General features: G+C 40.8%; 1 protein-coding gene across 9 annotated transcripts in view; it reads left to right on the forward strand.

The window, feature by feature from the left end:
• TENM1 (teneurin transmembrane protein 1) overlaps positions 1–27611 on the forward strand; it is a 1180670-nt gene that overhangs the window by 498712 nt on the left and 654347 nt on the right. For all 9 annotated transcript variants that reach the window (XM_068251163.1, XM_068251165.1, XM_068251162.1 and 6 more), the window contains one exon: positions 12914–13154. In XM_068251163.1, coding sequence (XP_068107264.1) covers positions 12914–13154 — 241 coding nt within the window. The remainder of the gene's footprint in view (positions 1–12913; positions 13155–27611) is intronic.

The following is a 27611-nucleotide window of genomic DNA, read 5'->3' on the forward strand; positions in this document are numbered from 1 at the left end:
ACTATGACAGAAAAAGGCTCCCTGCACACTGCAAATCCGATTTGCAATTCCGATTTTCCATGGATGCTATCAAAAGAAAAGCACGGAAAAAACACAGCATGCAGTACTGATTACAAATCAGAATCGCATGCGAAAAGTGATTAAAGATCGAAATCGGAATTGCATGTAGTGTGCAAGAGGCCTAACAGAGCACTATAACAGAATGGACACTATAACAGGGGATGTACAACAAGGGAGGACTGGCCAGGGGGGAAGGGAGGATATTTCCCCCCAGGCTGCCTCTCATTTAATGATTTAGGGCTGGTGCAGTGCCTGGTACATTCATTTTTTTTGCATAAGGCAATGTGAACCACTAGGCTGGCTGAGGGAAGTAAACACCCAATTACAGAGCAATTAGAGGGCGGGCAAGGTGGTAAATATACACAGCATGATGCAGAGCAGAGGCTTGCCTGCAGGGTCCATGGGAAAAAAATGTGTCTGGTCTCTCACCATTGTTAAAATGACTGCATGTGCACAGCTACATAGGCTATTATCTAGGTTGAAAAGTTTTTGACGCCGATCTACTAACCATTTCAATAATTATTATTGAATCGGATAAAAATCTGTGCCGCCACAAACACGCCCAATCGAAGATTTGACTGATTTTGGGTGGAAATTGGTTAAATGTATCAATCGGAGATGCTGGGAAATCTCGGGCTGATGTGGTCGATCAAGTGCGATAATCATGAACACGACGGAAACCCCAGCCATTGTAATTCAAAATGTATTATGTACCCCCAGTACCAGTGCATTTATACTTTAACTGTCTCCGTCCCTCAAGTGTCCTTGCTGTATTTCCCAAGTGGCTACCGGCATATAACACGTACGTGTGTGACGTCATTTGGGCTGGGGCTGCCATGAAAAGGGGCCTCTAGATTGTGTTTTCCCTCCAGGCCAAAAGGTCCCAGTCCTCCCCTGATGTACAACACAAGGTCTGTATAACAGGAAGAGAGAAACTATTAAGCTCCAAGCACATTGCAATTCACACTGCAAGTGACTAGCCCTGCTTCATCAGAGACTCTGATGAAGCGGGGCTAGTCCCTGCGAAACAGCTGTCAGACTTGCCCTTCCCCCCACTGCTGTAAGCTTTTTTGTGTCAACCCAGCCACAATAAAGGGTATTTTAGCAGCTGTGCCCATCTTTTTCTTCTCTGATTGAAATAGTGGACTACCATTGGAGCACGCTGCAGGTAAGCCCAGTGTGGCAGTATCCACCCCTGCTGCATTTTGTGCAAGTGCTTTCTCCACTCCATATTTGCATAAATTGTACAAGCTGTTAGTTGGTATTTCTCCTGTCTGGCTCTCTGTGAAATTGCTGATGTTCTTGAAACCCAAGAGAACCTGAAAAAATGTCTGACACTTCCACTGCCCGGCTCATCAATTATAAACACATCACCATGGCAACAGGGACATGAGCCCTCTGCTGTGCATGTGCACTGTCCCAGTTTGAAACATATTGTATGGCTCTCAAAGTAATACATTTTGGCGTGTATGGCTCTCTCAGCCAAAAAGGTTCCTGACTCCTGGTGAAGATGTAGGAAAAAATAATACAAATATAAAGATTTCACATGAAGTTAAATATTTGACTGTTTATCCCACCTAATAAAAATGCAAGTGTCTCTGCGTCCCATGTCCCTGTGTGTGTGTTTTTTTACCGTGTGCATGTGCAGGGAGGGAAGCAGAGACACTGAGGAGAGCTGGGGGAATGACGCGGCAGGGGGCCAGGAGGGGCGGGCATGTGCGTTGGGCGGGTGAGCGCAAGTGTGCGAGCGTGCGCGTGCATCGGATGAGCGGTGACAGACCTAGCCCGTTTTTAAATGGGCTAAGGTCAGTAGCATATCTAATATTTCTCAAAACAATATGTTGGTTAATTTAATCCACAGTCATGACTATGGGAAAGAAATCTTAATAACAATTGATAGTAGCTTTGGCTATACGATATATAAAAACAAATAAAAAGCAGAATTCTTTCGTGTAGCCTTTTGTAGCAATACATGACAGATGGCTGAAACCACAGACTCTTTTTCTGCCAGGAGTCAGAAAATGCATCTTACAAGTAAAATTCGTGGCTCCAAATGAATTTGGATCAAAATCCCTTATCAGTGTGTGACCTTGAGCAAGCTGCTCCATTTTCCCACTCACATATTAAAATACCATGATATTTAGAACATTATATTATTACTGTTTATTGTTGTTCATGTATGATTATGCTGGTATTGTTATGGTGTGGTTAGATTGTGCTAGTTTGTAAATGGATACCAGTACTAAATATGGGGACTATAGTATTTTCTCTCTTGTAGTGTATATATATTGCAGTGTTGCATGCCTTTGTAACTGTTTTATTTGCACTTATTCTGTTTTCCCATTTGTTATTCTACAAAAAAAAAATCTGAGTAAAAACAGCAATGTTTACTCCTTCCTGAGAAATTCTACGCAGTTGCTATTATTATGATTATTATTTAGGCTAAGTTCACAGTGGTCAGTTGCATAACACATGTGTTAAAATGTGTATGAACTGCAATTGAACCTGGACATAGACTTTAATGCAAAGCCTGCATGCAAAAAGTTAGAATAACACAATCCATTACTGTGAACAGCCCCATAGAATTGTATGGGCAGTAAGTTGACATGCAGAATTTTTCTTTAATGCAACTGACCACTGTGAACCTAGCCTAAACTTCTAAAAAAATGTAAAAAAAAATACATTAGATCAGTTCACAGTGATCAGTTGCATTGCAAAATAATTCTGCATGTCAACTCGCTGCCCATACAATTCTATGGGACTATTCACAGTACTATGTGGTAACTGATCGCATTATTGTAATTCACTGCATGCAGGTTTTGTAATAAAGTCTATGTCCAGATTTCAGGCTCCATTGCAGTTCACACACATTTTAACGCATGCATTATGCAACTGACCACTGTGAACCCAGCCTGAGGCTAAGTTCACAGTGGTCAGTTGCATAAGGCAAGCTATAAGAAGCAAGCAAGCAAGCAAATTAGAATAACGCAATCCTATATAATAATAAGCAAGTGTCCCTGCGTCCTCCTTTGTCCCTGTGTCCGTGCGTTTGCGCTACTGCGCATGTGCAGCATGGAAAGCCGTTGGGCAGGAGGAGCAGGGGGCTGGGCGGCCGTGGGCGTGGTTGTAAGACACACCTAGAGCCGTTATATTCATGGGCTTAGGTCTACTAGTCAGTTAATAAATACATGAGAACAATATGGCTGTCATATTTACGTCCTTTTAAACCATACCAGTTGCCTGGCAGCCCTGCTGTGCTATTTGACCGCAGTAGTGTCTGAATAACACCAGAAACAAGCATGAAACAAATCTTATCAGATCTGAGAATAAATGTCAGTAACACATGATCTGTTTATTCAGGGTCTATGGCTAAAAATATTAGAGGCAGAGGATCAGCAGGACAGCCAGGCAACTGGTATTGCTTAAAATGAAATAAATATGGTCGCCTCCATATCACTCGCACATCAACTGGTTTTTAAAATGCAGTTCTGTTAACAGGCCCATAGAATTGTATGGGCAGTGAGTTGACATGCACAATTATTCTGCTGCGCAACTAACTGAGCACTGTGAACTAGGCTTGAATGTTAAAAATACATGCTTGATATCTATACTGACTAGATAATGTGTTAAAAAAAAAAAGAAAAGAGGATACCGCATCATTTGATGGAAATAAAAATTATCAAGCTACAGAGGGATACATTCAAAGATACCCCGAGGGCTACTTCACAGTGGTCATCTGCATTGCAGGATAATTCTGCATGTCAATTCACTGCTTATGCAATTTAGTGGGCATGTTCAAAGTACTGTGTTGTAACCGATTGCATTATTCTAACTCGCTGCATGTATTAATGTCTATGTCCAGTCTCTATAGCAGTTTACTCGCATTATAATGAGTGCTTTACGCAACTCACCACTGTGAATCTAGCCTCAAAATAGAAGTTAAAAAATGAGGCAACAGGCTAGTCTTTTTTACTATAATTTAATTGCAGGAAATCAAATCTGTACCCAATAGTTGGTGTGGCCTCCACATGCTTGTTTGTATGCCTGACAATGTCAAGGCATGTGTAACAATTACTAAACAGGCAATCAGAAAATGACCACAGTTTGCAGGAATATCGACACTGAGGCAAGATGGTTAGTGTGCAGTAGTATTTATTGCAATGCAATAAGGTGAAACAACATACATACCAAGATAAATGCAAGTAAAATGCAAACCACATGCAAACACAATATGTACAATGAATCTCCCACAAACCAAACCAAACAGTGTGAACACATACAAACAATACCCTGACTAACTATCTATCTATTTACAAGCAACGTGCACGAGATATATAAAAATATATACAATAAGCAAATATATACAATGATGTACAGTACACAATTAAGCAGGCACAGGTTAGTCAAACAGCAAATATCAAATACCAGGAAGTCAAGCAATCATGTTTCAAGGTAACAGTTAACAGGAACAGATACAGGTAACAGGAGCAGGAGCAGGAGCAGGTACAGGTACAGGTACAGGTATGACAATAGACTCAGATCTGCACAAGACTACAAAGTTCTGGCAGTCAGCAAGAGGAAGAGGCAGTTCTTAAGTAGGCCATGCAATCAGCAACCACAGGATGCAGCTGGTGGTGAGCAGTTTCAATGAGAGCTCCCATGAAGCCACCCGAAGGCCAAACAGGGAACTGCAAGGCTTTGTTATGGCAGTAACAAGCCACCTGCTGGTGGATGGTGGAGGTTCAGGATGTTGTAAGATCCGTAGAGCCCTCTGCTGTTGGAGCAATGAATGTCCAGAGCTGTCCAGGTTACTACCACCCACCAGCAGGCAGGAAATGGCAGAACACAGTCCATGACAGTATGCTTCTAATAAGATAATGGTGTCCTTGAGGATAGACTCCTATATGTGGACCAGGGCATCACTGAGCTTCTGGGGAGTCTGAGGATCAATCTGAGGATGTCCAAGGATTTTGACACAAGACCTAATTCCATTTAAGGTACCATTGTTTAGGCTGTAGAGTTCTGTGTGCATCCCCTAATGCAGGAGTCCCCAACCGCCGGTCCATGGCCCACTGCTAGCCTGTGGGAATGTCCTCTTCCCACCAACCCCGAACCCCCATCCCCCCCCCCCTCCGCTGTTACCTTAGCCGGCGAATGCTTCCTTTGTATTCCCTCCTTCCGCCTGTGTAACTGATTCACAGCAGTGCGACCCGCGGCGGCTGTGATGAGGCAGGAAGCAAGAGAGAACACGACTTTGTGTAGCGGCTATGTGTATCACTGTTACTATGGGAACCGCTCTCTCTCTCCTGCTTCCTGCCTCATCACAGCAGCCGTGGGGCGTGCTGCTGTGAATCAGTTACACGGGCAGGAGAGGGGAATATATAGGAAGCGGCCGCCAGCTAAGGTAACAGCAGCGGCGGCCATGGGGGGGGGGGCTATACTAGCTATACTGGGCACAATACTAGCTAAACTGGGCACTATACTAGCTATACTGGGGCACTATACTAGCTATACTGGGCACTATACTAGCCATACTGGGCACTATACTAGCTATACTGGGGCACTATACTAGCTATACTGGGCACTATACTAGCTATACTGGGGCACTATACTAGCTATACTGGGTGCTATACTAGGGCCCTATACTAGCTATAGTGGGCACTATACTAGCTATACTGGGCACTATACTAGCTATACTGGGGCACTATACTAGCTATACTGGGCACTATACTAGCTATACTGGGGCACTACCTACCCATACTGTGACTATACTAGCTATACTGGCCACTATACTAGGCACTATACTAGCTATACTGGGCACTATACTAGCTATACTGGGGCACTACCTACCCATACTGGGACTATACTAGCTATACTGGCCACTATACTAGCTATACTGGGACACTATACTAGCTATACTGGGGCACTATGCTAGCTATACTGAGGCACTATACTAGCTATACTGGGGTAACTATACTAGCCATACTGGGGCAACTAAACTCCCTATACTGGGGCTAGCTATGCCGCCGCACCCCAGAACCCCCCCCCCCCCCGGTAACCCGCTGTGCACAACACTGTCCGCTAGGACCCTCCGCAGTCCCTGGAGAAAAATTTGGTTAGGAAGTGGTCCCCGGGCCGGAAAAGGTTGGGGACCCCTGCCTTAATGGATATGCCTCCCCACACCAGTGTGCAACTACTCCCACCTCCTCCCTGGGGGCATGTAGAGGTGGGCCATTGTTCATTATTGGAGCAAAGGTACTTTGCAAAGAATGTGCAGTACAAAACAATGATGGAAGACATATGTCCTGGACATTTTTAATGGGTCTGGTGTGTGCTACACTTTGTTGTTCTTCACGCAGGAGCGTAATTTTTGATGTGCAATGAATATTGGTTTTTAACTCTCTGAGAGCCATCCATGAGTTTATGTATACTGGTGACAGTACAATAGAATAATAGGGGAAACATAATTAAATCTGAAAACCTCCCTTCAATAATAATGAGGATGAGGAACCAAGATTTCCGAGTCTGAAGGGATTTTTAAAATAAAAAAACAGTCACTTACCTAAGAAGAGGGAAGGCTTTGGGTCCTATAGAGCCTTCCTGTTCTCCTGCCAGTCTCCTCGTTCCCCGAAGACTCCCTTGTTTGAATCTCCCACCGTGGGAGACTTCAGCAGACTTTTTGAAGCACTTGGTCTCCCAAAGACTGGTGGCTCTGTACTGCACACGTGTGATTGCACGAGAGAGGGCGCTCATGCGTGTGCAGTACGGAGTGGCCTGTCTTCGGAAGCCCAAACGCTTCTGAAGACTGCCAAAGCCTACACACCTTGGAAGAGAGCAGTCCACGGCTGAACGGTCATGGACTGCAAATGAGAGAGCCTGTGGGGGAACGCAGGGACTGGCAGGTGAACAGGAAGGCTCTATAGGACCCAGAGCCTTCCCTCTCCTTCGGTGAGTATCTGTTTTTTATTTTAAAAATTGCTTCAGACTCCCTTTAATAGTGTATACTTTTGTTCTAGGGTTGAGGCCAACAAAGCCTGACTAAACACCTCTTTAACAGTGTAGCCACCATTTTTTTTTCATGCATGGTGCCTTTTTATCTAATCCTCAGCAGCTAGAGCAGAGAACTGCATTTTGTTGTTGTGTATTTTTGTTTCCTTTAGGTGAGTCTTGCATAATTCAAACAAATGGATCCGTAAAAAAGACTACGAGCACGAGTTTTACAAGCACTTTTTGTACTCACATCCATAAATGTTTGATTCTGCTCTGCCTTTTCCTTTGTCCTCCAATAAAATGGTGTGCATTGTGACTATTACTTATCCAAAAGTTAAAATAATTTCCTAAGAGCAGAATGACATAGTTTCCTACTCTTCTACATAAAAACCTTTGGGTCGTTTGAACCTTTTAGCAACTTAATAATACCGAGCTGTAAAATAGATGCTTTAATTCTGTTGTTCTTGGTAGCTCTAGAGAGCCGAGTAATGTTTTTATGATTATTGTAAGCTGGCTCGAGGGGCAGTTGCTGCGGGGAAATAAAGGAAGCATATTAAAAGCAAAGTAGGCCATGTTGTCAGGAAAGAGTTTGCTGTGATTTTTATCGTAGTCTAATTTTCCACATGGACTGGCTGTATTTTTTTTTCTTAGACCTGAAATAAATTGTTCATTGAAGGATCTTAGAAAACGTGCAAGCCATTTGATGATTATTATGTGCAGTTTAACATTTATTACTGTAAAGTTCTTTCTGAAAAAAATAAGTTTAAAGTAGCATTTATCCTTCCGATTCCAGAGATGTTTAAATATAATGTGTAAAGAGCATCTTTTAAAGACAAGAAAGGCAGTAAATACTGTCAAATCTTCTGGCTAAAGCATATTTTTCATCTCTGTATAGGAAGTTATTAGAATCTGTTGGATTTAATGTGTCAACAAAAATGTCTTTAAATTATATGGTTATTCCCAAGACGGTTGGAGAAATGTGAGTGTCCACACTTTCCATTTTCCAGTAATTGCACTTAAGTAATCAGCGATAAGCTATGGCATTTTATCACATAATTGTGCAGTGTTTGGTGTGCATGAAATTACAAACATTTATATTAAGACTACAAGGCTTAAAAGCTTATTACCACCAGGCATTTTGGGATTTTATGACAGAATATTAGGATATGACATAAAATGCTTCACATCCTTCACACCAAGCTGCCAGTTCATTTTGTCTGTTGACTGTGAATTTTGGCTTATTTACAAAGGGTATTTGTAAGGTCCTAAAGCATAGGAACCAATTGATTGTCATCATTGAATACCCTTTGCTGACCGTGGCACAACCTTATTAGTTGGCATTGTTATTATACTTTGCGAACCTTGTTTTTTTTAACTGTGTTGTTATTATTAGGAAATCAGTATTATTGTTGGAAACTAACCTAATCAAGCCTACGATGCGGGCGCTCGTGCGGAAACTCAGCGCGCTCTGTTCACTTCCGCATCTGCACACGCCGCTCCTGCCCATAGCAACCCCAGTGTCTATCCCAATGGGGGTGCGCGTGCACACAGCTCTGACAGCGGGGATCATGCGCACAGCACTAAGCGGCAGCCGTACATGCTGTGCGCAGAAAGAGTTAAGTCTCAGCTTCATTGCTAGTCAGCTGACACTCAGGCAGCTTGTGTTGATGTCAGCTTATCCATTAGTCAGCTGACATTCAGGCAGGGCTCATATTGTCTGATTGGCTGTTGGAATGTGTGGCCGGCCACTGATTGGATGACTGGAGTATTTAAGGCTGCTCTGTTCACTTGATCCTTGCCCATGATAGCATTAGCTTGCTAGCTGCTGGGTGCTCTGTACTTTGCTGCCTGGACCGACCCTGGATTGCCTCTTGACCTGATTTTGCCTTTCTCTTGTGTAATTCATTTCTCTGGTTATCTCGTGTATGACCCTGGACTGTTACTGGACTTGCTAATTCTGTACTGTTGTTTGGCTTGGAAGTTTATTTGCTCACCCTGCATTCAGCTCCAAAACCTTTTACATCAAAGGCCTGGGTGTAACCGAAGTCAGGTAGGTGTTGTCACCTCACCTCCTGTTAAATCGGGGACGTACCACGTAAGGTGAAGACTGTGGGGATAGATTGGGGCATTGGAGCTGATTCGTGAATGGATATTCTGAAAGGCCTCACAATTATACTATCCGGTTAATTTAAGAGAGAAAGAGAGAGCTCAAAAACATTTTCATATTCCTAACTAAATGGGTGCATCGTGTGGCTCTGATGAGGATAACCAGCAGCTTCTTTAAGTACAGAGAAGAACTTGTTTCTCCATACTTTCCCATATAACAGTAGTACCCAATGCTGTCCCAGTGTAAACTCTGTTTTCTCAGGTGTCTGGTTAAAAAGTCACACTGGCCAAATTGGCCAACAGTTAGGCAGTCAGGTCCAGGACAGCATCTATAACCAGTGAGAAGACAATAAATAACTATTTGAATAAAAACAGCCAAGCTACTCTAGGAACACAAGTCGGCTTTTTGGAAGCAGGACATTGGGGTGTCCAGTGGCTAATGGATGATTTTCCCCTAACCCCCAACAGAGGTGCTAATGCAAACATCGGCCATTAGGTGCCCAAAGCAGAAATATGGGTGCACAATAATTTTCGTTTTTCAAAATTACAACATTATAATTTTTGAAATGTTTTAGCATTTGAAAATTAGAACATTATAGTATTTAACATTTTTAATGTTTTGTATTTACAAATGATTCATTTTTGAAAATTATCATTTAGAAATAAATCGTTTTGAACATTATAAACTTATGAAGAGGGGGTTTTAAGGTTAGGCATCAGGAAGGTGGGTTTTAGGGTTAGACATTGGAAGGGGGAGGGTTCTGTGGGAGATTAGTTGTACTAAAATAAAGTTAAGTTGTACTAAAATTTTGTTTATATATACCAATATTTTATTATGCTTATTTACATTTGTTTACATGATTTCATGAAGATTAACTATAATTTTATTAATGAAAACAGGCACCCATTTTCCTCATGCCTCTATTTCATGCACATGGCTTTTTAACATGGAGCATGCACATTTAAAATTTACCATAAATGTGCTTCCCATTCAGTTGTTTACTCTAGGCATTGAAACTGTCTTAATCTTCCTTAAAATATGTCATACTATTAATGTGTTTTAGCTAATTTATATAATAAGCCGGCCAGTGATGTTAAAATAAGAATGCAAACCCCAGGACAGGACTCTGCTTTTTTCTGTATTTAACATTCCAGCTTGTGCTATTGATGTATATGTTGCTGACATCTAAACACAAATACAGAAAAATAAAAAAATACAAAGCTAATTATTTTGTTGCAGCCCCAGTAACAATTTGATTATTCCCTCTCATATGTTTGTGGGAGTATTTTGGGCCAACACATAGCAACTTGGGGCCAATTTATTCTGAAACATCTAGTTGGGCATCCAAAAGACTGAGTGTGTGTGTGGGAAGCTCATCCAGAGATAATAAGTTTCTGCTGGCTGGCTTGAAACATCAACATATCTAGTATGCTGCATCCACATTAAGATATAATACAATTCGTTAGGGAATCAATTAGGCAATGATGAATGAATTGTATCTTGTCCTCCTCAGTACATGGGTTGTAAGTGTTTGTTTTTTGATTCATAAATGTGTTTAAATTCAACCAAACACCATTGTTTTTATTAAACAAAATAAAGACTCACGTGGTAAAAATGTGTTGCTGCCATAAACAAAGATTAATGAACTATTATACATTCTGATTGATCTTCTCCAATACATTGATTTATTCTATTTTTTTTATTCGGCCAAATAGATCACAGAAACCAGGGAGAAACTTACCTTCTTAGGTCACGCTAACCCAGCCCTATATTTTTTCCTGAAGATTGGCTCACACTCTGTGAAAATGGACACTGTTTGTCCGACATGTCAATGAATCCTGTGTTAAGCATGGGATCCGTTCACGCTTGGCATTGTTGGCACATTGGATCCGTTCCAGGAATCAAAACATGAGCAAAACACAAAAACCTGACCTGCACTATTTTTCAGGCTAGGGTACACAAATCGGAGCCGATTGAGATAGTGACAGTAAATACAAAATGTGTGCAACAAATCCACACCAGGCATTTCAAATGGAAGGTGTGTATCACAATTCCCTGTTTTCCTTACCTGGACAACACCATGGCCCATATGCAATAAACTTTTTCACCTATGGTTAATTGCACTTTTATCTTCTCTTTAAACTAAATTTTTTGAGCATTTTACAATTGAAAAAGTACCCAAATGTTGGTGAAAAAGTACCATCACATTTATTTTGAGTGTTTTCTTGCTTGCTGGTGTCTTGAAAGCATTTTATGACAAGTTGGGAAAATATCTCCTCGGCCTATGACCCATATGCAATTACTTTTTTCTACTGAGTTTTCTCCTAGGTGATTCTTTCATTCCTCATCAATAAAATGCATTTTAAGCCACCAGCGAGCAAGAAAATACTCAAAATGAATATGACAGTACTTTATTTGCAAAATGCTGAAAGTCATTTTAAGAAGAAGATCAAAAATGATCTCCTGGGGAAACCTCAGTAGAAAAAGGTAATTGCATATAGGCCCATGTGTTAGAGGAGCATACCATTAGATATATTTTAAACCAAAATGACAACTATATGTTATATTAGTACAAAGGAGAGAGGACCTAATATTTGCAGTGAGACCACAAGAATGTTCAGAAGACTAGGATTTCTTAACATATCTCTACAGAAACCCATTCCCACAAAAGAATAGGAACATCTTCATTACATCAGACTTTAGTCAGATTTGCTGCAAACAGAAAATCAAACAAAAAATGATACACATACTGATACAAAATATGTACAAATTATGTAGAACAGATCAAAATTGACATATTGAAGCAGAAAACAAAATTGTAAGCAACAGATCTGTTTTTTAATCCATTGTAGGGTGGACTGAGCCTTCCATCACCCTATTTTTGAAGCAACTATTATAACCTTTCTTCTGCTTTCCATTACATTTTATATCTATTTATGCTCAATTTATGATTTAACTTATCTGATGTCAAATCCTGGCGTAGTACAATTGTCACTTACTGATTCTTGCTGCAGGATTTGTCTTGTCCATATTGGTATTCCCCTTTGTTAGTATAATTAGATCATGTTTTGAAATATTTACTCCATCTGTGATATCTGTTAATGGGTCTAGGTTGCAATTAAACATTCTTTAATGTCTCCTCTGTCCTGTTAACTAAAAATGAAATGCAGATTTTGATATCAAAGGGATTTAAGCACAATGGGCATAATTAACATACAGCCCCCTCCTTCAACACCTTCAAGAAGGCCCTCAAAACTCACCTTTTCACTCTTGCCTACCACCCCTCACAATTGCTCTAAACCCACAGCCGAACTCTGGTCCCCTACCTCTCGTGTCCCTACCTCTCCCTCTAGATTGTAAGCCTTTGGGCAGGGTCCTCACTCCTTTTGTGTCCTACCTGATCATGCACCTCTATTACTGTGCACCCATGCTATGCATTTGAGTGAACCTAACTTGCCTAACTCCATGCTCCCATCCAGTGACTGACTAAGCATTACCTTGTACTCATACTGTGCTGTGTGATCTGGTTTTCTTGTATTCCTGTAATGTCATATTGCTGTTTGTCACCCCTAAATATTGTCTGTAACCTAAATTAATGTCCAGCGCTGCGTAATATGTTGGCGCTTTATAAATACAACAAATAAATAAATAAATAAATTTCTGTCATTAATAGTCAGTATCTACTGCAATAGGGCTTTGCAAACCACCGTAAACATTTCTATACTGCTAACAATGTACTTCCATTATGTGTTTCAGAGATTTCTGGAAGCCCAAGGAACCAGTTTACTTTCAGGCCCCTACCTCCTCCACCTCCACCACCACATGCATGCACCTGCAGCCGCCAGACTTCGCAGACACTGGATACTCTCCAGAGGAGTTCTATGACATCTCGCAGTCAGCCAAGTCCAGCTGTTCCCAACCCACCCACAAGCACTCAAGATTCCGTACACCTGCATAACAGCTGGGTCTTAAACAGCAACATCCCACTGGAGACCAGGTAAGATCCAAGACTGAACAAAGCGTATCTTCAGACTCTGGCAAGATCTGAATCTGTAGTATCAAAAAGGAAAAAAAAATCATTAGTGTATTCTGTTTTCCTGCACACAATGATAAAGCCCTGTTTGATGTATCCTGGAAGAAGTCACTTTGCTTTCAAACTAAGCACACTGCAATCTAATCATTATATCTACAGAGTTCCTACTGTTTTTGTGCTTTTACAGATAATTTAGTACTAAAGCATCTATTATACAGATCACAGAACTAGTAGTTTGCTGGATAATTACCTGATCTACATTAGTTTGATGTTGCAAAGTCACTGGGAAATCAGTACAGAACATGTTCAGCATCAAATGTCAAATGATTGTACTAAATGATGTGGTGCCGTGTGTGTGTGTGTGTGTGCGCGTGCGTGTCTGTGTGTGTGTGTGTGTGTGTGTGTGTGTGTGTGTGTGTGTGTGTGTGTGTGTGTGTGTGAGAGAGTTCTTGCAGGTGTGTGATATGCATGTGCAATTTATACCGTGTACTTTGAGCACTGATGATTTATACCTGATATCACTTAAATGGGAACTCCTTGCTACTCTTGAATTGTAACGGACAATGGTTAGGGTTTGACTTAAAATGTGTATATATTTTTTTATCATATCTTTATGTTATTGCTTTTATTGCTAGTTTACATCTTTATAAAAAAAAGTTTTTATAATTCCAGAAATAGCTGAAAGAAATTTATAAATCAATATTAAAATGTCTCAGCACTAGGGTTGTATATTTATTGGTGCACCCCATCCTAAATATAATATTGGGTCTGAGAGAGGGGGCATTTTAATTAGAAACATAGTACGTATACGTAGTGCTTGGATTTCAGATATTGTTAGGATCAATAAAGGGCTATTTGCAACCATTGGCTAAATTAAGATAGAAGCAGCAAGAGGTTCAAATGGAGTTTATCTGTTTAATTAACAGATTGTTCAGTTGACACAATGAGTCACCTGTTTCAAGGCATTTGAAGGCATTTCCTTTTCACCTTGAATTGGCCATATCTGATGTGAATGACTGTGGTGAACCTTAGTGGAAAACTGTACTGAAAATTGCATAATTAATAAAATTGCAATATTTTTTACAATATTACATCATTAAGTTATTAAAATACAATTAAGTTATTTGGTCAGTGTTTGCCCATTCTGCACATCTTTACATCTGTACTGCTGTCAGGTACATCACTGCAAAATGTTTGTTTAATGTGTATTCAAAAGCCAATAGAAATAATACCTAGTCTCTCAGAATGCTCTGGGCAGATAATGTAACTAACAGCCTACGCTGTGACATCATCAGTAGGGCATGACTAGATACCAATAAACAGCAATATATAGATATAAGAAGTGTTTTTGATGCGGAAACTAGAATAATTAATTTAAAAGTGCATATCCTAAATTATATACTACATTTTACTATATGTCTGTATTGTACCTCCTTAATACTAGCTTACTTTCTCAGGGGAGTAGGTACCGCGGTCGCAGCAGTCGCCTATGCCCGCTCGTCCTCCCCACCTGCTACGTGGGGGAGCGCAGCAGCCGTTGAGGTGTCATCAATTAATCACCTTAATGTGATCCAAGCGCTGCATCTGCTTACTTCTTCCTGTCTTGCCCCTAGGGGGTGACGTTACTGTGAGATTGAATGCAACGAACATGAAGAAGTAAGTAGATGCAGCGCTTGGATCGAGGTGAAGTGAGTAATTGATGACCTCTCAGTGGCTACTGGTAGACGTGCCACTGCATCCCCCCTCCTCCTGGCTACCTATACAGAGGCACCTATCACTGGCTATCTATACTGAGACACCTATCACTGGCTATCTATACTGGAACACCTATCCCTGGCTATCCATACTGAGGCACCTACTTCTGGCTATCTATACTGAGGCACCTACTTCTGGCTATCTATACTGAGGCACCTATCCCTGGCTATCTATACTGAGGCACCTACTCCTGGCTATCTATACTGAGGTACCTACTCCTGGCTATCTATACTAAGGCACCTGTTCCTGGTTGTCTATACTGAGGCACCTATTGCTGACTACCTATACTGGGGAACCTATTCCTGGCTATCTATACTGGGAGCACCTATTCCTGGGTTACCTATACTGAAGCACCTATACCTGACTACCAAAACTGGGCCCCCCTATTCCTGGCTATCTATACTGGGGCACCTAATTCTGGCCACCTATACTGGGGCACCTATTCCTGGCTACCTATAATGGAAGCACCTACACCTAGCTATTTAATGTAGAGTGTGTGGGGGGGCAGGCCCAAATTCCGCATTGGGAACCCGAGGTCTGTAGCTACGTCAATGTACTTTCTATAAGTTTTTTTCAAACCTCATATTATATAGCACTCAAAAAGACACCATATCAGCCCAATTGGTTTTTTGTTAGGAGTTCCATAGAGACGGCCCGAACCGTTCGCCGGGTGAATCTCTCTGGGCCTTCTACTACTTCCGGGTTGCAATGACCCGGAGTAGTACGCCTGCGCTGCCCGGCGGAGCGCATCCTAGATCACGCTGATCACCTGACATCTAACTGCTAAACAGTAACCAGCACAACTGCCATCTTTGTGTTTACTATGTACCTGCATCAGTGTTTTACTTCAGCTTACATCTGGAAACATGCCTGAAGAAGGGGACTAGATCCCAGAAAGCTTGCATTATTTAATTTTATCAGTTAGCCATTAAAAGGTATTACTTTTACAAGACTTTGTTTTTTTTCTACCTAAATTCTTTAGCTGTAGAAATTATTGACAGTTTACATATTTGATTAACTACTAGTGCCAAGTGTTGGGAAGGTACGTATCTGATAAATTACAAAGTATTCTTCATAAATAGGGATGACTGAACATCCTGGGCGAATAACGATTGTTCGTCATTCTTTTTTTTCCACAAATTCTTTTGTCCAAAATTCACATTTGCATTTAACATTGAAGTCTAAAATCCTTAGGATTCCCATTGGTCTCTTAAAGGACAATAAAGAGAGCAACAATAGTGCTAGCCAAGAGAGAAGAGAACAGCTATGAAGGAGGAGAATAGAGGAGAAGTCAATGTGGTCAATGAGTAAATTACCCCTATAGACTGCTATAGAGGATGGAATAGAGGCAGAATAAGGGTGGAGAGGGAGGAGTCAAGGCTGGATTCCTGAGTCCGCATTGCCATAGTAATGGGAAAATAAGCTTTGTGAAAGTTCACCTCACTTGCAGCACACATTAGGGTTGCAGACCTTTGGGGGAAAGGTACAGTATAATTAGGCTCTTATCTTCACATCTTCACACTATGCACTAGTCCAAGTATAAAAGTATCATTGCAGAAAAATAAATATCAATTAAATGGCAGAATACCAAATCATAGTAAATCTCTCCTTAATATAAAATATCACTGATGCTTTGTAGAGTTCTGAACCATAATGAATGTTTTTTTTTTTAAAAAAAAGGAAAGTACATTAGGTGCATCATGCCTCCTGTTTTCTTTTTCTTCTCTGTAGCATCCTAAAGCACCCACATATCTTGTTTTGCATTAAGCGACTTCCCTACTTCAGACAAAATTTGTATTCCAAGTTACTGACATTCAAAATAAGATTGAAACATGAAAAATGAGAACCACTGAATTTATAGGGAAGTCCGAGCTTGCTAAAAACAAAAAAAAAATCTACTTACCCAGGGCTTCCTCCAGCCCCTAGCAACTGATATGTCCCTCACTGCAGCTCTGCTCCCAGGCCCAGGCCCAGGGTCTTCACCAGTGTAGATGCCGACATGCATCTACTGCTCCTGCCCTGTGCGAGAGCTGCTCTCGGTCGCGCTGATGTCATCTGGAGTGTTCTGCGCAGTAGACTCCAGGTGACATCAGCATGATTGACAGCGCCGCTCGCGTAGGTGCAGTAGAGGCAAACCTGGCGAGGTCGGCCTCTACTGGCATCAGTTCGGACCTTCCCTTTAAGAAAAGCTTGGTACATTGCATTTGAGCTAATAATATACAGTAATCCACATGTATGCATGCAAAGATATCTAGGATTTTTTACTGATATACTCAACTGCTTGATCTATTTCACTATTTGGGTAAAAGGTGTGTGATAAAAGCACTTAAGAACAGTTTAAAAATGACAAGGAATTGAGGTAGCCTCAGAGGCTCCCTATCCTGAACTGTTCATTTAGTTTGGCACTGTTATTGGCCTGAGGAAGTGGGCTCAGACCCGCGAAACGCGTTGCCACTAATAAAAATCTTTTGTTGCTACAAAGATTTTTTCATCATTGAGGTAAGCTACCTCAATTCCTTGTCATTTTTAAACTGTTCTTAAATGCTTTTATCACACACCAGGGCGCCTCTTTTACCCAAATAGTGCTTTTTATACCCCCACACGCCACCCGTCTGAGGGGTGGAAGCAGAGCATTCGTGGTTCACCACAGTTAGGATCTGCTTCCTGTGTTTCTTCAAGGAGAGCGACCGCACCCAGGTTCCCGGTGACCTCCCCAAGTGGAGTCGGGTTAATTGTCTGCCACCTGCTTCTTGTGGTCGGTTGCCCCTCTGCAACCCACCTTTGTGAGTAGTTCATATTACCATTTTTCATCCATCTACTTGCTGTGACACACTACACCATTGGGCTCCCTTTTTGTCTCCTGTGTCTTTTCTATTATTATTATTATTATTATTTAGTATTTTCTAGAGGGTGCTTTGACACCCACACTCCAACGCTTGAACTATTTGTTTTTAATACTAAAAATAAAATCTGTTTTCACTATCACTTCATACAGCAGATTTTTCCTAGCTGGTTTGTTAATTTACAAAAAAAAAAAAAGATTGAGGCTGGATAGAGGTAGATTGTTTTCTGACATTAACCAAAGAAAAATAAGAATGTCAATCCCGCCAGCTCAGGTCAGCTACAGTGCATATAATCGTTTGAGGCCATCGAGATACAAAATGTATATCTGCAATAATAGACTAATGGTTACGTTCGTGTTTTAGAAACAGACATCTAAAAAATGCATTTACTGGCCATAGAACCTTTCTTAAACAGTAAAATCAATGATCAGTTGCATTCATTTCAGATATACATGTCCATCTTTATTTAATGCTTAATTCAAAATTAAGCTTTACTGCTAAATAAATACTGATGATTCCTTCCAGTTCAAAATACATCCAATCAAAGATTAATGTATTCTTCCTGGCCACCATTTTAACTTGAGGAAAAATTGCATGCACCTCATGTAAATGTTGATCTTCTATCAAGGTGATAGAAAAACAGAAGAATAGATGCATAGAAACTGGAAGAAAAGAAGAACTTGAACAATAGAAGAACACAGAAGAAGAAAGATGTTTACAGATGAAAATGACAGAAAATGAAATACGTAGACAGGTTAAGGTGATGTCAGGAGGTAGGAGATTGAAAAGAGGTAGATTTTTTATTTTTATACTTTTACCAAAGAAAGCGCATAATGTGAATGCTGCTAGCTCAGGTCATATACAGTGCACACATTCCTTTGAGGCCACCAGGATACAAAATGTCCAATGCAATTATGGACTAATGGTTAGTTGTAGAAATAGACATCTATGAAATGTATTTCCTGTCCACAGAACCTTTCTTAAACAGTAAAATGCATGGACAGTTGCATTAATTACTCTTGGTTTCACATGCAGGTCCAACGTTATGTATTTGCATAAGTAAATTGAACATTAGATCTTAGAGTCAATATATGCTGTTTAAAAGAAAATGAATACATCACAAAAAAAAATGGTTGACTCTTAAAAACAGTTCTCAGGGCATTTGGATTTTTATTAAATGTTCTTTGCAGTTCAAAATACTGTAATTTCTCTTGTGTGCCACCAGTGTAACTTTAGGTAAAATTACAGGCCCATTCTGAAAATCAGACTTTTATTTTTAAAATATAGATATTTAGTACAGTAAAAATATGTCGGTAGAATTTTTTTCCTATTTAACCTCTGCATGGGAGGTGTAGTGCCCCCCATCTTAATTCCCCAATCTCCAGTCTTCACTTTTTCAGGCGTGACCCCACTTAAAGTGAACCTCCAGACTAAAAATCTACTCATCAGCACTGAAAAGGCTTGGTGTTTCTTTAACAGTTTCACAGCATGAGAACTTTGTTTTTCTTATCCAAGCCTCATTTTTGGCTGCACAGAAGCTAAGCTCCGCCCCATCAAAGAAAACTGCCCTGGCATTTTTCCCCTGATACTGTGCAGAGCATGATGGGGTTTCTGATGTTGTTGTTCTCATTGCCTAGCAACTGGGAGGGGTGATCAGGACACAGAACAGTCTCATGCTCCCTGTCACCTCCTTTCAACCAAAATGATGGCTGCCCTCATGAAATCACAAACATTTGCCTGTTCTTTTAAAACAGGGTGGGTAAGAGATTATATTACCTATCTATTTTAGGCTGAAGTTCCTCTTTAACGGAGGGTTGACTAAACTAGTTGTTCCAGCACTCAGTTACACCCAGGTTTTATGTACACAAGGAATTGAGACTGTGGTCTGAAAGGGGAAAAAACCTCCTCCTGAACCACACTAAGCAGATACAGTCAAGTAGGTAATAGGCAATCCATGTTGGCAAAAGGAAGTCAAAATAGTGCAGTACAAGATAATCCACAAAACTCACACCCAGTGGAGCAACCCTAAAGCCACTGACAGGGAAAGGAATTTAAAAAGAAGGCAATCAATCAGGTGGAAAAAACTAGGATGAGCAGCTCATAGGCTGCAGAACAACAGAGTAACCTATTAGTCACTCTAAATCGTTCATCATACTCCAAGATGGATGCGTGGCCGCACGCGTCCATCCCTGAAGATTGCCAGGGTGCGCACGCGTGCGTGCATAGAGGGATGCAGTGTGCTGTGGTGAAACCCGGTTATGCCGGACATACCCAGAAGCTGAGGATTCCAGCTGGCTCTCAGAAGAGCCTGCTGCATTGCTTGACCTGGAAGGTAGGTTCCTTATGCCACAATGCTAGTGTTTGTTAATTTTTTTCCCTTCAAACCTTTTCTTAATTAATCAATTTTTGTTGTTTGCTTATAGGGCCATTGGCTTGTGAATGCTAGAGTTTAGTGACCTTTTAGGCTGCATAAATATCTTGTTTACATGTATAATATGCATAATAAATTTCACCAAGATATACGTAAATGTATTGAAACCTACAGCAAGGACCAATGGCAAGACCCAGAGGAAAATTCAAATGTGTGCACCTGATCATTTTAAAAGGTGGGTTGCAGAAGAGATGGGTGGGACATAGAGATCTCCTAACAAAATTATAATGGATTAGACAGGTTAGAAAACAGAAGAATAGAAGACATAATCAGATGATGGAAGACATAATGAAGGTAGATACAGTAGGGTACAGAAAAAGAAGGAAACACAGGTATTAATAAAGAAGTACACAGAAGAAGAATGAAGGACACAGATGAAAACAATGAAAACAGAAGAGTGAAAATAAATAAAAGGAAGGACATTATTTTATGCATCATTTTTATTAACCCTTTCGGGACCGGCCCCCTAACCCCTCTTCAGGACCAGGCATTTTTGCAGAAGGGGGGGCGCGTTTGGGGGGTCAGGCAGCTGGATCCCTGCAGGGTCTGGCTGGGCTGTGTGGCCAGGTTTCCCCATTTGTCAGCAGCAATCACTCACCTTCCAGACTCCAGCGACGAGCCGCAGCGGATCCCTCCACTCCGGCCGGCATCTCAGCTCCTACTGCTGCTAAGTTCCGGGTCACGGCTTGATGACGTCATCAAGCCGGGACCCGGTGCTGACGTCAGAAGGAGCAGAAATGCCGGCAAGAGCGGTGCGGGGCGCCGATTGTCACGGGAACGGCAGGGAGGTGAGTGGATCATTTTCTTCCCCCCCCTACCGCTGCAGCTGTCAAATTGATCACTACGATCCAACGGCGATCGTAGTGATCACATGATCAGCAGCCATACGCAATGGCTGTTGATCACAGAGGGGAGATGCCAGCTGTCATATGACAGCTTAATCTCCCCTCTCCGGTGCGCACGATCGCGTCGGGACAGTTCGTTAGCACGGACGTTGAATCACCGTCCAGTCAGAACGGTAGCACCACCTGCTGGACGTTGATTCAAAGTACTTGGTCCCCAAAAGGTTAAAAACATTATTTATGTATTTGTTTCTGATTAAGTGTTCCTTTTACTTTTAATTATAAATATGTAGAGAGTAAAAATGACCCCTTTTCACTATTGATATCTGGAGGTCCCCTTCTTATACAAGAGGGTTTCTAGATTTCACATAAGTGTCCCCATTGCCTACCTTTCATGTGTGTCGAAAATATGGTTCCGGCTCACAAAGGAGTTGAAGCAAGAGTTATGTCTCAATTTCCTAGCACCAGCATAAAAAGATTTCCACACATTTGTTAAGTGATACATTTTAAAAAGGCCTTATAGTGACATATAGTAGAATGCAATACATTACTCAGGAAGATACCCATTTTATGTTAATTATCCTGGTTTCAACATCAAAAACATTTACTTTATCTATATATTGTTGTATATCAGTAATTAACTCTACCCTTCCAGTGATACCCAGGTCTCTTTAGCATATCACACAAGGGGCTTGATTCACAAAAGGGTGATAACTGAGTTATCACACCTAAAAGCTTTTCACATGCAAACTAGGGTGCTAAGTAGTTTGCACTCTAGTTTGCACCTAAAAACTAGGGTGCAAACTACTTGCACCCTAGTTTGCACATGCATAGCTTTTAGGCATGATAACTGAGTTTTTAGGGGTGATAACTGAGTTATCACGCTTTTGTGAATCAAGCCCTAGATGTTTAGGAGGTCCATTTACAGAATGAATGGAATGGAAATTCTGAAGGGCTTGGTGATACCTAGTGACTTTGAGTCCATCTGGTGTGTACAATATCACAAGTGACTTGGACAATGTGTTTTATCCAGCAGACCTTCCTTGGACATTGTGAAGGGCTGAGTCCACAGGCTGTATGCTTATACAGAGCATAGGTGGCTTCAACCACCAATATTTTAACCCTTCCTTCTCACTCTGTTACCACCAACACTGATAGCTTTGTCACCATGAAACAACATAGGAGATGACCACCATAATAGATTTATGGAACCAAAATGGTCTTACTTTTCATAAAAATCCATGTATCTCTAAGTCTAAAATAAGACCAGAGGGCTGTAGATCAAGTAACTTTCCATTTTAGTAATGCAGAATCATAATCCCCCTATGCTTACTCACTTTAAGTACATAAATTCACTTGCATCCAAGTCCTTCTTGTGATGAATTATGGCACACAATGAAATGTACTGCCACAGGGCCCTAGACACTTTTTTTTTCACTTTCATATAGATGTTCCTTAATGCACATTTTTATTGCAGGTTTATCTTCCCAAAAGTATATCAAGCCACAAGCCTGGATTAACGGATAAATCACTCTCTCAGTTCTACAGTTGCTGTCTCCATTAATTTTAAGTATTATACTGCCATCATTTCCAAAGAAGTTACCCACGTCCATGTACTGAGACGTAGTGCAGCCACCACATTTCTTTTTTTTACATAGAATACCTTATTGCTAAGGAAGATCACCTCTAGTCAAGATATCCTGTAGGCAGGGGCACTTACCTGTGCGTTTTTTCCCATGACTCCTGGGTTTCCATTGTTCTGCATTTGCATTTGGGATCGCATTTTCCCACTCATTATTTTCCATGTTCATTCCATGATTTTTTCTGATGCAGCAGAATAAATTGTAATTGTGAAATTACACAGGTCATGTGAAACAAAAAAAACAGAAGGCTATCCGATTTAAAATTGCAGTGGAAAACGCAACTGGATAATTCAGATGAATGCAAACACCATGCAATTCCTAAGCGGAAAAAAAAAGCCAGTGCGGTAGTGCCCATTTTGCTGTGCAGGATTCAAGCGTGTTGCCTATCTTAAAGAGGAACTGTTAGCCTTACAATGCCAGGGGAAAAAAACACATATGCAAGTAGATAATTACTTGCTCTACTTACATAACAGATGTATTGCACTGTTCACATTTTAATTTCAGTTAATTTTAACTGTAGTAAAGATAATTCTGTTCCTGGCAGGGGCCATCTTGGGTCACATAGGCTGAAGCCAATCCTCATGTCATTTCCTCCCTTACTTCCTCCCCCTTCCCCGGATCTCCTCCTCCCCACAGAATTACAGAGTGCAGTGGGAAGGAATAAAGGCAGCGCACACAGACTCACCTTCAAATGGTTCCAGGCACTGGAGTTCCTGTTTATATACTGTTTATATACTCTGCACTACTGCCGGTGGTAGTGCAGAATATAGACAGGAACTCCAGTGCCTGGAACCATAACTAAGTGAGTAATGTTTTTTAAATTAGCATCTCTATGTAAATGACAACCATTCCATGCAAGTTAAAAGTTTAATTCCTACCCAAGCACATCTCAGTCTGCTTTATGAGGTACTGATTAATCGATCATCTGAATTAAGTCTTAGTTAATGAGAAAAAAATACTTAAAAAAAAACTTGCTGTCCTCTTGCAATGTGACCGTTTGGAAGGCAAAAAAAAGTCCTTGAAGTATGTCTACAGTAATTGGGAATTTAAAAATAACTATTTTTGATACAAAAACAGGTGAAAAGAAATGGTTTGAGTGGCATTAATGTGCTTATTTTTACGTGTGCTTAAAGGGAAACTGAGGGGAGAGTGATAAGGAGGTTGCAATATTTATTTTATTTTAAAGAGACTCCGTAACAAAAATTGCATCCTGTTTTTTATCATCCTACAAGTTCCAAAAGCTATTCTAATGTGTTCTGACTTACTGCAGTACGTTCTACTATCACCATCTCTGTAATAAATCAACTTATCTCTCTCTTGTCAGACTTGTCGGCCTGTGTCTGGAAGGCTGCCAAGTTCTTCAGTGTTGTGGTTCTGTGATGCATCTCCCCCCTCCAGGCCCCTCTCTGCACACTGCCTGTGGGTTATTTAGATTAGGGCAGCTTCTCTCTTCTCTCTTATCTTTTACAAGCTGGATAAATCCTCCTCTGAGCTGGCTGGGCTTTCACATACTGAGGAATTACATACAGGCAGAGCTGTCTGCACTCTGCAGGAAGAAACAGCCTGACACTTCAGTGGAAGATAGCTGCAGGGGGAAAGAAACACACAAATGATCTCTTGAGATTCAAAAGGAAGGGTGTATACAGCCTGCTTGTGTATGGATGTATTTTCTATGTGTGGACATACTGTACATCAACCTACTTCCTGTTTTGGTGGCAATTTTGTTTGTTTATAAACAAACTTTTTAAAACTGTTTTTAACCACTTTTAATGCGGCGAGGAGCGGCGAAATTGTGACAGAGGGTAATAGGAGATGTCCCCTAACGCACTGGTATGTTTACTTTTGTGCGATTTTAACAATACAGATTCTCTTTAAGCAATGCAAGTTGCCTGGCTTTCCTCATGGTCTTGTGTCTCTAATACATTTATTGATAGACTGAACAAGCATGCAGATCAGGTGCTCTGACTCAAGTCTGACTAAAAGCATGCTTGTTTTACATTTGTGGTTCAGACATTACTGATGCCAGAAGATCAACTGGAATGTCAGGGAATTGGAAATAAATATATCAGCCTCCATGTAACTCTCACCTCTGGTTCACTTTAAAAAGTTTTAAAATAGAGCCCTGATCAATATTATGATATGCATGTATTGTGTATTTAATTTCCTTGTGGAGACACAGGCTTGTCAGTCACAGTATGTACAGTATAAGCTGTTAGGCTATGCTTATAGTGTTAGCGAACTACCTACAGTGTGTGATGATCTCTATTTGAACCATGTGCTTAGAATCTATTCTTACATCTCCCCTCTGCACTCATGATGACTCTTGAAAGCGCTACTAAGACCTGCAAGCTGGTTAGTTGTTATCTGTGCAAAAAAGCTTTTCTGAGCTTTCCGATCCAACTTGGGGCAGACTGTGCTGTCTTCTGAAACACTTCTACATTAAAAAAAAAAAACGGTGAAAGACAACTTCAGATAAAGTTTCACTGCAGGAAAGTTCAAAAAGTCATTAGCTCTGCTCTGTTTCATAGTTTAAAATACAGAGTGTAGTTTGTAAACTGCAAATATTCGAGAATGATACAATGTAATAAAAAAAAAGCTATATAACCGAAAACAAAAATTTGAGACTCTACTAATGTTTTATTAATTATCCATACTACACATACAATTCATTATATAATAAGGGTTTTTTCTTTTTTTTTTGCTTAAGTGTCAGTTTAAGACATACTTAAAGGGAACCTTAACCGGCGGGGAAAAACAATCACTTACCTGGGGGCTTTCCCAAGCCTCCTGCAGCCGTCCGGTGCCCGCGCCGGTCCTTCGGTGCCCTCCGGTCTCCCTCCGCCGCTAAGTTTCGTTTTCGGACGACTGCCAGTCGTCCTCGGGCCTCTTCCGCATTCCTCGTCGTAAACTGCAGTAAAGCGCGTCCGCATGACGCCAAACGTGTCATGTGCATGACGCCAAACGCGTTATGCGGACGCGCTTTACTGCAGTTTACGACTAGGAATGCGGAAGTGGCCCGAGGACGACTGGCAGTCATCCGAAAACGAAACTTAGCGGCGGAGGGAGACCGGAGGGCACCGAAGGACCGGCACGGGCACCGGACGGCTGCAGGAGGCTTGGGAAAGCCCCCAGGTAAGTGAATTTATTTTTCCTCGCCAGTTAAGGTTCCCTTTAAAGGGAACCCGAGGTGAGAGTGCTATAGAAGCTGACATATTTATTTATAGTAAAAAATGTCAGTTGTTTGGCAGTCCTATTGATCTTCTGACATACATAGGGCTTGATTCACAAAGCGGCGCTAACCTACTTAGCACGTCTAAAGTCTTTAGGCGCGCTAACCAGGGTGCTAAGTAGGTTAGCACCGGTTTTCTCAATCAGATCGCACGCTAAGTACCACGCGCAAAGTTTTGCACGCGCAAAGTCCTATGCGCGCGCTAAGTCCCATGGGCTTTAATGGGCACTTCGCGAGGAGCGCTATACGCTCTATGCAGTGCGCGCGTAAAGTTTTAGACGTGCTAAGGGAGTTTTCACAGGCGTGCTAACAGTTAGCACCACTTTGTGAATCAAGTCCATAGTGTCCAAAACCCTGGAACTAGCATATGTCTAATCCAGTAAAATCTGAGTCAGTAAAACAGAATACTTGATCTGCATATGCTTTCTCAGGGTCTATGGCTAAAAGTATTAGAGATACAAGATCAGGGGGACTGCCAAGCAGCTGGTATTGTTTAAAAGGAGATAAATGTGGCAGCCTCCATATCCCTCTCACCTTGGGTTAAATTAAGTAAGTATGAGTATACTAACACTTTAAAAAATAAATAATTTACCTGGAGAAAGTAATATCTCTAAACATCAAACCTACAGAGTCAAGTGTAAATTTTTCTAATGTACGGTGTTTGAGGTTTTAACACTATCTAAGCAATACGGATAATATAAGCATAGTGCAAAATTGAAGGATTATCTACTTGATAAAAATGATTTACTGCAACTTAACCAGGATTACAGGATGAAATTTGCTGGGTTAGAAGTAACACACAAGCAGGCGGAAGAGCAAAATATTTATGATCTTGAAAGGTTTATTATAGATGTCAGTGTTTATTTTATTGGAAACACTTAAGCAAACCTTGTGTTAAATTTGGACCGCAGTCTTACACTATAACACATAATAATAAATTGTCTGTTAAAACATTTTTATCTATGGTATTGGCTATGATGTGACTAAGTGCTTATAAAGTACAGGCATGAGGATTGTAAAATTTGATTCATTGCATTGCTTTCCACAAGCAAACCTGTGTCAGCTGTGGACTTAATAATGTATTAAGGCATTTTGTACTTCCTAGCTATTTTTTTCCCAGAAACTTCAATATAGTTGATGGAATGACACAAGCGTATTTATCTGATGAGATGATTATACCTTTCACTCAGTTAATTGTGTTAAAACATGTTCAGATATAGTCATAAAGACCGCTACTGTGGTCTCTGAAGAAAGCAGCTTTTGACCTGTTCCAAAGCGAGAAGAAGTAATGATGTGCAGTACAGTGGGATTACCAAATGCTTTCTGTAGTTTGCACACACTAAACTGTCATTTTTGATGGGTTGCTGTGGTCAGTTTTGATTTGTTTTTGCTATTCTTAGATCCCAAATATCATCATGTACTACATAAGAAATACAGTAGGGTATTGTACCGTGTTAACCATCAGTAAAAGCTGATTCTAAACTTCTTACATATGAAATGTAACAGTTATTCTCACAGTTGTGCGGTCCAGAGTGCACTTTAAACAAAGTTAAGGATACTGAGTAGGACCATATATGGCCTTTTATTAACTACTAAAATAATTTTAATGTACTGTATATACTTGCGTATAAGCCTAATTTTCAGCACAAAAAATGTGCTAAGAAGTTACCCCCTCGGC

Source organism: Hyperolius riggenbachi, chromosome 8 (genome assembly GCF_040937935.1).
Source record: "Hyperolius riggenbachi isolate aHypRig1 chromosome 8, aHypRig1.pri, whole genome shotgun sequence".
NCBI lineage: Eukaryota > Metazoa > Chordata > Amphibia > Anura > Hyperoliidae > Hyperolius > Hyperolius riggenbachi.